The sequence below is a fragment of the Trematomus bernacchii genome, unplaced genomic scaffold (assembly GCF_902827165.1).
Source record: "Trematomus bernacchii unplaced genomic scaffold, fTreBer1.1, whole genome shotgun sequence".
NCBI lineage: Eukaryota > Metazoa > Chordata > Actinopteri > Perciformes > Nototheniidae > Trematomus > Trematomus bernacchii.
The window spans coordinates 12,355,377-12,367,871 of record NW_022987727.1 but is presented as its reverse complement, the minus strand read 5'-3'; the positions used below and the strand labels follow the sequence as shown (position 1 = coordinate 12,367,871).

Genomic DNA, 12,495 nt, shown 5'->3' with positions numbered 1-12,495 from the left:
TGTGTGTGTGTGTGTGTGTGTGTGTGTGTGTGTGTGTGTGTGTGTGTGTGTGTGGTGTGTGTGTGTGTGTGTGTGTGTGTGTGTGTGTGTGTGTGTGTGTGTGTGTGTGTGTGTGTGTGTGTGTGTGTGTGTGTGTGTGTGTGTGTTTGTGTGTGTGTTTTATCTGATCCGGATGGTTACTAATTCCTTTTCTTGATGGCGGTCATTTTTGACCGGGAACACGGTTGACATGTGTTTACAAAGTTGACTAAATCATCCAAAATTCAATGAAAGTGGTGATCAGCAATTATATATGTTCAAATGTCTACTGTGAATGATATCATAAAGCCTTAATGCAATCGAATGTAAAACAAAAAAGTTATGATTGATGAAAGTAGTAAATCGGTCAGATTTGACCCGAACACAACAGGAGGGCATAGTTTTGTAGGCTGTCATTATTAAAAAAACTGGGCCAATTATATAAAGAAAATGTGGGTCGCTATTGATACAGTATAGGCGGTATTCTCACCTGCCAAAATGAATGTGAAACCGCTGTGACGTCATCTTTAATATGGTTCTCTGAATCCTTTCATCAAACATCAAACAACTTTGTTGACTCTACCATAGTTTACTATGTAGTTGACCGGCTGCATCACGGCCTGGTACGGCAGCTGCACCGCCCTCAACCGTAAGGCTTTACAGAGGGTGGTGAAAACTGTACAGAACATCACCAGGACGGAGCTGCCATCCATGGAGGACCTTTACTCCCAGCGGCTCAGGAGGAAATCCTTCAGGATTATAAAAGACCCCCATCACCCCAGCCACAAACTGTTCTGTCTGCTGCCGTCTGGCAGGCGGTACCGCAGCATCCGGACTAAAACCACCAGACTCAGGAAGAGTTTCATCCCACAGGCCATAAGACTGTTAAACACCTGAACTTGCACTATCTTTATTTTTTTTATTTTTTTAGACTATTTTATTTCATTTGAATAAAAATGTATGTCTTGTAATGCACTGTTGAGGAACCTGTGACCTAAGTTTTCATTCATTGCATAACTACACCGTATTTGTGGATATGACATGACAACAAATCTTTGAATCTTGAATCTAGTTCTGCAGGCTGCCAATTTTTTCAAAGTCCTTGTTTATATGAAAAGAAAGAGGTCGCTATTAACGATAGCTGTGCCCTTGACAAATGGCCATTTATGCAGGATATCCTACGTTGCAAAGTTACGATTCCCTCCGACCAATCCGTTTTCTGCCTTGTTCTGACCTCACTTCTAGTGTCGGTTCAGCTTGCTAGCAACTTGGATTGAAGTGGAACCAAAAAATGTGAATGGGTTCTTTTCCATAGGTGAGTATTTTAACGCGAGGTTCTTGACTCAACCTCAAGTGGCCATTTGAGGAACTGCGGTTTTTGTTGCCTCCTAATAGTTAAACATTTTCGGCCCCTGAGGTCATCATCTTTCTGTTCTATTGCTCTTTAATAACTTTGATATACAGTAGTTACTTAAAATGATGTTAGGCTACCTATCTATGCAAAAACACTACATTTTCGTAAAGATGTAAGCATTATATTTAATGTTTTCCTCTTGATTTATTACATCATTTCTACCCTACATATCATACCATGAGGGTCTTTAGCTTCAATCCTGTGACTCACAAAGGGAGATAAAGTCAGTAAGGAAACCAAACAGTCTGATGATGCGTTGGTTCAGTTTGAATCATAAAATCTGGAAGGGGAGTACTAAGAACAGTACAGTGATAAGAATAAACATCTGTTCCCCCCCTGCTCTACGTGTTACTAACCATGATGTAAAAAAAGATTATTGATTCACTTTAGATGAGAAGATTATCATCTTCTTGCTTTAGGCCTTATCTACTTGCCCGAAACATGAACATGGTGTCCAACAGGGAACATTAATAGGGTTCCAAAAAATACTAGTTGATAGAGATATTGTTTGACTGTAAATCCCGGTGCTTTCTCCATTGATTCTAACGCCTTTCCCCATTCTAAAATCGAAAAACTTTCCTCAGCACAGTGAAAGTATCAACTTTGGTTTAGGATATCAAAACACATTTACACTACATATCAATTTAATCTGTTTTTAGTAAGATTTTTTCAGTATAGCGCTTCATTCCTCTGCCTGCAGTTTAAGCGGTCTGGCATTAAGCTACATTTTGCTCTCTTGGGTAGAGAAGTTCAAGTTTTGGGTGGAGCCGACAGATGGAGGAATTCATACCATACAGTAAACATATTTTTTTACTTACCAAAATGTCGTTATTTTCTCTTTTTCCTCAGTTGAGTGCTTCCATCCTTCAACTCTCACACCATCGACATTCAGTTCCAACCAACGTTTTGTTTGTGAATCACAAATTCATCCCAGCTCTTCCTCTTGTCCTAAAGCCCCTCATATGTGTGTCATTGTGGTGATTTCCTGCCAAGGCACATTTACAGCAGATCAAAGGTCATAAACAGGAATTCAGAAATACACTGCAGGGGGGCTTATTTTTAGTTTGATATGAAGCACCTTACTTCAGTTTTCCAGAAGTGGGCGATGGAATTCATCCAATGAAATGAGGAAACAGATCGTGTTCTGGCACCAGTATTGAAAGATTAACCTTTTGCAGGGTCACAAATGTAACTAATCAATACCAAGACACATTATGTGATGTTCATGGGTTTCAGCCTCAGAGCAGTTCCCAAAGGACATCAGACTTTATTCTTTTTGATCGTTTTTAAAATGTGTACTTTCCCAGTGTAGACTTGTGTTGCAAACTTTTGACAGGAGTCCTCACGTTCCCCCATCAGCCCCTGTTTTCCTTTTTATGTCATCCATCTGTTCCCAACTTTCTCAATTCCTGTGTTTATTCCCCTCATCTCTGACTCGCTGCCTCCCAGCTATCTTTCTTCTTTCTCTTTTTTTTATAGAAGAAGTATGTGAGAGCGCAATCACGGAGTCTCCAAGCTTTTCCGCACAAGCAGCCAAATTTATCCTTGTGGTTTTCCGCGTGTTTATTTTGGGTTTTTCTTGAGGGACGACATATCTGCGGGAAAACCAAACGGCCCGGAGCGGGTGCTTTCCCTCTGGGGATCATCGCGGCGCGGGGTAAAAATAGGAAAGTCTTTTTTGGGAGATGGAATTAAGGATTGGTGAGCGGCTCCCGAGGGGTCTCTCAAAGCTGGGAGACATCATCACTCATTTATTCCTTTGTTTGTTTTTTTATTCCTCTCTTTCCCCCCGGCAGAGCATGTGAAAACAACAATTTGGGTCTTGTTTTAGAGACAATAGAAATAATTGTTCGCCATTTTTAATATCACTGTAATTTCCCAGAACAATTAGCACCAATACATGAACTAATTACTTTACACAAACCATTTATTAACACATTAAACCGTCTCCTCCTCCATTTTTTCCTTTTTCTCTGTATGTAAATCTTTTCCTAAAGGAGTATTCAACTCTGTCATCCCTTTCAAACCCTCTTCTACACTTTCCCTCAAAACTCCCCCCCCCCCTGTCAGCTGAACTCGATGGCTGTCACTGTAGGATGTGTGAGTGGGTTATGAGGAATTCTGGGATAGGAAAAAACCTCCTCCGCTCTGACTTCTTGGTGTGACCTGTGTTTAACATGCCGTCTGCTTCAGCAATCTACTACTACTACTTCTGTTGAGATGCATTCATGAAAGAGTTCCTCTGCAGGGTGGGCGACCTGCTCAAATTGCATGAACAGAGATGGTGGGCGAGTTTTTTTTTTTTTACTACAGCTAGCTGCAGAAGTCTTTATAATATCTCCCTTTGCTGATATTGGCCTTCATCCAGCAAATGTCCCAGATATGATGGAGGTTTTCCTCTGAGAAATCGGCCTTGAAAGCTTGACTTGCGTTGAGCTGTCGACACGAGAGAAAATATTTGAACTACTCCGAAGTTCTAAAAGGAAATCTAATGCTTTAAATCCTGCAATTGTAACACTAGATATATATAAATGTTCAAAACCATCAAAATTATATACCTATCTGCAGTGGCGAGCCGTCAGGGCCCTCTAGGCCCTCTGTGAGGGCCTAAGATATTCTAAAAAATAATATTTAAAAACATTTAAAAAATATATATTTTTTTTAAATATATATTTTTTTAATATTATTTTTGTTATATTTTTCATTAGTTTTACCGAAAAAAAACTTGATTTAATTGTATTTAAAATAACATTTCCAAATAAATAAATCCTTCGAATCTGCCTGTTCAGTCTCTGTTGAATGTGAAGGGTTACATGAAAGAAGCTCGTCTGGCCCTCTGCGATTCACAGAGGGCCCGCTATAGTAACTGAACGAGAGAGTAATGTCAAATGACAGTACAATTGACCAATCATATCTTCCCTCTAAATGGGTGGGTTTTATTATCGCGGACTTTATGACAAGTTCCGCCCGCTGTGAAACTTTTCTTGTTTCCATAGCAACAACAACTTCCTGTCAACAGCGTGAACTCGCCTTCAAAATAAAAGCATGCCAAATTACACTTAAGACATACAACTGCAACGAAAGTAACAAACACAATGCAATATCATTTTCAATTTCAAAGAACACAAATTGGGTTCACAGGTGTTGTTTTGTGTGGTAGAGGGTCGCTGTCATTGATGCGTTTTGCACCCTGGGCCGTTGTTTTGATATTCCGCTGAAGTATACGCTGTGACGTAATAACTATTTTTTTTTCTTTTTTTCGAGGGAATTGGTATAAAGCTCACGGCTCGCCACTGCCTATCTGTAATATCTCCTCGCTGATTTTATATGACTTACTTCATGTTTTTACCTTATTGTTATTTTTTAAACAAATTTTAAAAAAACAATAGGAATACCAAGCAGGCATCAAAGTTAGAATATCTCTGCATCTGCTGCTTATATTTTTTCAATTTTGTGCAACACTAAATTGTCAAAATACTCCTTTAAATCAAGTGAAATTGTTTAAAAAGGGGAAAGTTGAAATGGCAATTGCCAGTATGAACAGTAGTAAAATGATAATTTCCTGTTTTTATCCTGTCCTTTTCCTGTAATTGCCCCTAATTATTGCGTAAACTCAAATTTAGTTAGAAAGAAAATGGGGATGTATATGGTTGGCATCAGCAGATATCAGTATGATGCAAAGCGGAGATATGTGGTGAGCCGAGGGAGAAGTGTGATGCAGAGAATACTTTGGGACAAACTCAAATGCAAAAACCAGAACAACATTTTACTTTTAGGAAGAAAAATATGCAACCTAAGCCAAGTACTGAACGACTAACATATTGTATAGTGTGACTGCTCTGATGACTTTCTATAGCCAGTTTCCTGTGAAGCAGTATTGTGTCCACGTCAGCACTGACTGCACTGCTTTCCTCAGCCGGTCACTTGGGTGGAGTCGGGGCTCAGCACGCTGTCACTGTGACAAATAACACATACCCATGTAAAAATAAAAACTACTTTTGTGCTGCACAAGAAGAGTCTCACTAGGTATCTGACATCCAAAACTCTTTAAAGAGGATGCTGAATTGGCCAGTGTCTGCAGGAGAAATTCATATTCAAAGCATGGTTTGGATTGTGTTTGATATACAAAGTGGTTGTGTGAAGGCTGCAGCGGTGATTGGAACCAGAAACCAGGAAAACATAGAGTCAAAAACATAAACAATCATTTCCGAGTAGGAACTAGAAAATAATCACCTTGACAAGACGGCAGACTCCAACTGATGATTGCCCAAGGATTATGATGAGTCGTGTTAAAGGAATTGTGAAACAAAGGGGGAAAGAGTTGGATAATATGAAGTTGAAGCAAGGAGACTGTTAGCTTAGCTTAGCATAAAAACAGCTAGCAGGTCTCCCTCTAAACATCTTGTTATCCCTGTCGCAAGGACACTAGGAGGCCATTGTTCACTGCCAAGAAATAGTGACACATAACCCCCTGTAATATCACAAGTCACTTTTAGTTTAAAAAGATGAAACAAAAAAGAGAGAATGAGTCAGCTAATGAAATGCAGAGGAAGCATTTTTACCAAGTAACTAACTTAACGAGTACTGACATGTGTAACCAAGGCAGAAGTGCCCTTATCCTGCATTATTTCTAATTGCCAGGAGTGAGCAATTAGTCTGGATTCAAAAATAAGTCAGATTGTATAGAAGTCCATGAGAAAATGCCCCTACTTATTACTTGATTTATTACTGAAGTAAACATTTCCCTAACAACTTTATCATCTTAATCACTAGTTTCAAGTCTTTTGTTAACGCAGTACACTTTAAATTCACAGTTCAATTTGGGCGTGGCCGCCTTGTGATTGACAGGTCAATACTGCAGGGTTTTCCTGTGTGTAATGTGTTTTCTTTTCTTGCTCCATCCAGACTGTTCTGGAGTCTGGAGCTAGCCTGGTCCCGTCTAAACAAAATAGTTTGCAGTTGAGCTAAGCTTATTAGCTTAGGAGTCAGATTCAGCACTGCAGGATTGCTTTGCATCTACGGATTGGAGTGTGTTTGAGGACAATAACATCAACACACACACGGACACTGTCATCTGCTACATTGGGAAATGCATCGATGACGTGGTACCGAAGGTTTCTGTACGAACATTCCCAAATTAAAAGCCCTGGATAAACTGCGAGGTGCGCGGCAAGCTGAAAGTGCGCACTATCGCGCACAGAGCTGGAGATTTGGAGGAGTACAGGAAATCTAGGTATGATCTCCGGAGAGCAATTAACAATGCAAAGAGACAGTACAAAGAGAAGGTGGAATCTGACTTCAAAGGCTGTAACACCAGGAATATGTGGGCGGGACTAAGAACAATGACAGACTACAAAGGAGCAGCGGGGGGTGCTGCGGGAGTGTCTGCGTGCGCATCTCTCCCAGATGAGCTGAACAGTTTTTGTGCATGCTTTGAGAGCAGCCAGGCTGTGGAGGTACAGAGGGACCAGGAGCTAACCTGCCCTTTTGTTTTAAACAGGGCAGATGTGTGTAAATCCTTTAAAAGGGTTAACCCACACAAGGCTCCTGGACCTGATGGCATCCCTGGCCGTGTTCTCAGGGTGTGTGCAGTTCAGCTGGCAGACGTGTTCACAGACATCTTCAACAGGTCCCTGTTGCAGTCTGTAGTCCCCACATGCTTCAAACACTCCACTATCGTTCCTGTCCCGAAAAAGACAATAATCACCTGCCCCAACGACTACCGCCCAGTAGCACTCACCTCCATCATAATGAAGTGCTTTGAGCGGTTAGTCAAATCATTCATCACCTCCTGAGCAAACAGGTCCACAGACGACGCCATAGCCCTCACCATCCACACTGCCCTCTCACACCTGGACCCGAAGAACAGAAACACATATGTGAGAATGCTGTTCATTGACTACAGTTCAGCATTCAATACCATTGTGCCCTCCAAGCTGGCCATCAAGCTCAGAGAGCTCGGGCTCAACAGCGCCCTCTGTGACTGGATCCTGAACTTCTTGACGGGCAGACCCCAGGCAGTGCGGGTGGGAAACATCACATCCTCCACCCTGATTCTCAACACCGGTGCCCCTCAAGGCTACGTGCTCAGCCCTCTCCTCTACTCCCTGTTCACTCACGACTGTGTGGCCACACACAGCTCCAACACCATCGTGAAGTTTGCTGATGACACGACCGTCATCGGCCAGATCACAGACGACGACGAGACGGCGTACAGAGAGGAGGTCGAAAACCTGACATCTTGGTGCCAGGATAACAACCTCCATCTCAACGTCAGCAAAACAAAGGAGCTAATTGTGGATTACAGGAAGCAGCAGGGAGAGCGACACGCCCCCATCGCCATCAATGGGACTACGGTGGAGAGAGTCAGCAGCTTCAGGTTCCTTGGGGTCCACATCACTGAGGACCTGACATGGACTCTTCACACCACCACCATCACCAAGAAAGCTCGACAGCGGCTCTTCTTCCTCCGCAGGCTGAGGAGGTTCAAAATGGATTCCAGGATACTCTGCAACTTCTACAGGTGCACGATAGAGAGTATCCTGACTGGCTGCATCACGGCCTGGTGCGGCAGCTGCACTGACCTCAATCGTAAGGCTTTACAGAGGGTGGTGAAAACTGCACAGCACATCACCAGGACGGAGCTGCCATCCATGGAGGACCTTTACTCCCAGCGGCTCAGGAAGAAATCACTACGGATTATCAAAGACCCCCATCACCCCAGCCACAAACTGTTCTTTCTGTTGCCATCTGGCAGACGTTACCGCAGCATCCTGGCAAAAACAAAAAGATTCGGGGACAGTTGCTTCCCGCGGGCAGTGAGACTGTTAAACAATTGAACTGCTGAAACTATTTCAAAACATTCATCTGCTACTCAGTAATATATATCTAATATCTAATATATATCATTCCAATAACTTGTATATAGACTCGTACTGCACTATTCCACATACTCACTTTATTTTATAACTATTTTTCTTTTTGTATTACTCTTACTATCTGTATTATTATTATGTTGCATTGTTGGAGAAGCCTGTGACATAAGATTTTCAACAACATAATTACTCTGTAGCTATGTCAGTTTGACAAAAAAGAACCTTGAACCTTGAACCTTGAGCTATGTGAAGCTAAACTAAGGTAAGCTAAACTAAGCTAATCTGCTGCATATTTACTGTACAGTCTTTGAACCAGTTCTGGAACCAGACAGTCTAAATTATGAAGAACATCACATGTATCACAATCTGCTTCCAAGAAGGAGGGACACCACACATTAGTAGGTAGATGAGAAAAGGAAAGGATATTATGTGGAACAGCAAATACATACAATGGGATCACACCAAACAGTGCGTGATTTAGCGTGATAAAGAGGGAAACTTGCTAACTGTCATGTTGTCAGATTTTTTTTCTCCAGGTGGACCAAACCAGGTGATGACCCAACTCTGATCTGCAGGATCCTGTAAGAAAAAGCCATGAGGCAGGTAAGCACCTCTAACCATAGTTGGTACAAAGGAAGACTTTAGCCAATTTACAGGAGGAGAAGTGTAAATAATACGATTAATGATGGCTGCTTCAGTTTCAATGTCCTGGCATTGGGAATGCTACTTGGACTCGTCCTTAGCGTTATCAGTAAAACCTGTAGGCCTACTATCTCTTATGGCGCATTTCCACTGCAGGGCCTCGCACGGCTTAGTACGGTATAGTTAGGCCTTGGTAGGCCAGGCTCACTTTATGCTGCGTTTCCATTACAGTTTAGTAGCTGGGGCAGTAACTATGGTAACGCAGTGTGGGCGGAGCCGTGACGTCATCTTCAATGCGAACCACAAAACCAACATCAGCCGTTAGCTGTTAGCCCTCAGAGCTCACAGCTCACAGCTCCTCATATCTGTTCAGAAACTAGACAAAAGTTAAACAAGTACAAACCACAGACTGTCTGTGTCATGGTGAATACAGTCGCTGGTTTATTTATGTCTGTATAGGCCGTTGTTGTGTGTGTGGACGGTCGGAGCATATACTGCGTTAGCTTAGCCGATCTCCATTCAGAAAACACGCATTTTAAAAGGTTTTTTCGCCTGCCGTCTGTCTGCAGACTTGTCAAAGCATTAATTCATGGTTTTTACTAACCGGTATCAGTATGTTGTTACTTCGGCATCATTTTGAAACGTGTATTACAATTAAATCACGGTCAAATATGTTCATTTTGTTGTTGTTGTAGCCCCCTTGCCAGCGATTCTCTCTCTAGTTTAGCATATTCAGTCCGGTTGTTGGCCCGGAAAGAACCACGATTTTGGAGAGCCAGAAAAACTGTGAAAGAGTACCCGTTAGCCGGAACTACCCCTAGTGGAAACGCAACAAAAAACGGCACGCTTAAATCGTGCTACGCGCTGCAGTGGAAATGCACCATAATAGGACAAGTCAAAGTGTCTGCTTGGGAAACATGCCCATGCAGATGAACTGAACTTTACAAACGCCTCCATCAGGTATTAAGTACTGTCTCTCTGGACGATTCACCATGTGGAGATTTTTTGTATTACGTCATTGGTGAATCATGAACAAATTGAATCACTGGCTTTGGACTGAAAATTAAGTTAGATTGCTTTAATGTGTGTTCACGGTTTCTCTAATTGTTTGTCTAGCTGTTTTCACACTCTATAAGTAGGTGCAGAGCATTCCTGGAGTTCCTTTTTTCACAGGTCAGGACAAGGTCTCTAACCTCCGACCTGGTCAGGGGGGGATTGTTATTCTTTTTTGCATTTTTTCACAAGCTCAGTTTTAATTATTTAAGTTTCAGCAGCTTATACAATCAAAGTCAGAGTCTTGGCTTTTTCTTTTATTTATCTCTTTTATCTATATATATTTATATGGCTTCTAGATAATTTACTCAATACAATTAAATTACAAATAAAAAGCTTTAAGTATGAATTCATTATTAATAATTTGGATTATAGGCATAGATTACTTTTAGGCAAATTATAAAAAAGTGAATAATATTATAAAAAAGGGGATTTTGTGTGAATTTGTGTATAATTATGTCTTTTTGTAATGCACAAAGGGATAAGATTAATACAATAATTAAACAGATTTTAAAGTTGTCACATCTGAGTCTTTTTCTTTTTAAAGAATATCTTAACATTTATGATTTACCTTTGTACATGTTATTTTGTCAACAAAGAAACTGTCTTGTCAATGAATTAAAAAAAATAAGATTTATTGATCTAACTGCATTGAAAATATATCATTTCAGAGCTGACGACTGGACCAGATGTGATTTGGAGCTCTCTGCTGAAACTATAAGTCTGGAGGACAGAAATCCAGTGTGTGTGTGCAGCCACAGAGTCAAGGTCCCCCATCGAAGAGGAAATGACTTCACGAGACCCAGAGGCCTCTGCAGTGCCTTGGGGGAGGACTGGTATGCGACACACACACAAATACACAAACCTGCAAAGCCATGCATGATCGTACCCAGCAGGCCGCTACGCACAAATGCACAATTGCAAGCCACAAGCAAACACAACCCTGCAGAACACACATATAGGTAAACACACACACACTCCGGCCTGTCACCTCCCAGGTGGGGTGCCGAGTGTGTTATTTATCTTAGCTTGCCTGTGTGAGAGTTAAAAATGGAATGTTTCAGCGACATAAAACACTTCCTGTTTTCACGACTCCCTCACTGCTCTCCCCCCCCCTTAGCTTAAAGTCCCAGAGCCCTACGTAATGACCGTCTGACACACAGGGAGAATGTGTCTTCATAAAGTGTGTACATTCAGGGTGTATTTGTTATTGCACGTTTTCCGCACCAGTTGTATTCATACATTCTCTCTAATAGCCAGCAGGGGGCAGCTCCTCTGGTTCCAAAAAAGTCTGATGTGTGAATATGAAAAGTTCCCCCTCTTCTCACTTGATTTATCACCTCAGTAAACATCTTTCTGAATAGTTGATGGTCTCTATTGCAAGTTTAAGTCTTCTTCAATACAATTTAATGTTAATTTTAAATGATCCCTTTGTCACATTTAGATACATAAAAAAGGCAAAAATATTCTGGGTTCTGTATTTTTGTCTTAAAGGGAAACCCTTTCTGTGTGTGTTTTCAGTCTCAAGAAACCAAGATGGTGGTGGCCAAAATGCCAAAATTGAAGAATAAAAAAAAACGGTTGTCAAATAAAAATTGGTTAACGTCACGGTTGTTTTAAACTCCACACCTCCAGTTTGTAAAGCATGCTTGATAATCTCAAGCCCAAACTGAAATAATTGCATCCTCAGCAAATGAAGAGATACGCTTTTGTCACATGACAGGTAACCTTGAGTGCAACATGTAGGCCTTTAAACAATAGGTTCATTGCGAAGACACAACACAAATACCTGCCTGTGAATATTATGTCTTGTGCTTTTATAAATAACTTTTTTACAATTGATTGGATGCGTTTTTGGGTCAGCCATGCAGGTTTAATAGATAACGTAGAATTATATATCAAATATTTGCACTGTGTCCTAACTTTAAAGATAAGAATAATTACATCACTAATAATGACTTGACAAAATAAATCTGTTTTCTATGATGGTTTTATTTGCTCCCCAGTCGGTCGTAATATTAGTTAAATATAGTGATAGGATGATTCAACGACAAAATTGTCCTACACTCATGATTCTTAAATAGGAGGCAAACAGCTCGTCAGTTTCCAATTACATTGAAATGCATCACTCCTCTCACTGTCATATTTAATAACCAAGCAAACCTCCTTTTTGTATGAAAATGGTAACCGTTCCATAGTTATGATTAAAAACAGTTAATCATCTAATGACAGGAATCCCAGATCCAGATGTCTCGTGATTTTTGGACTAATCTACCGCCTTCTGTCCAAATCACTCACACATTTTTCCGACATTCTGCTGACAAACCAAAGAAAACATCAACTCCTGCAGAGAGACGGGAGCCGATTACATCTCTGCGCTGTGACTGCTTGCTGTGTGAGAATACAGGTGTTTCCGACAACAAAGTAAACACACACACACACCTCCCACCCACTGCCATTAAACCACGAGCCCACAACTAAGACAAACACACA

At 41.2% G+C, this 12,495-nt stretch overlaps 1 protein-coding gene across 2 annotated transcripts in view; it reads left to right on the top strand.

Annotated features, from left to right (window-relative positions):
• The first annotated feature begins 8,809 nt into the window (after window positions 1-8,809).
• The window catches only part of hdac7a (histone deacetylase 7a), an 81,854-nt gene continuing 78,168 nt past the window's right edge, over window positions 8,810-12,495 (top strand). For both annotated transcript variants that reach the window (XM_034145096.1, XM_034145094.1), the window contains exons 1-2: window positions 8,810-8,910; window positions 10,674-10,838. In XM_034145096.1, coding sequence (XP_034000987.1) covers window positions 10,790-10,838 — 49 coding nt within the window. In that variant the 5' untranslated portion in view covers window positions 8,810-8,910; window positions 10,674-10,789. The remainder of the gene's footprint in view (window positions 8,911-10,673; window positions 10,839-12,495) is intronic.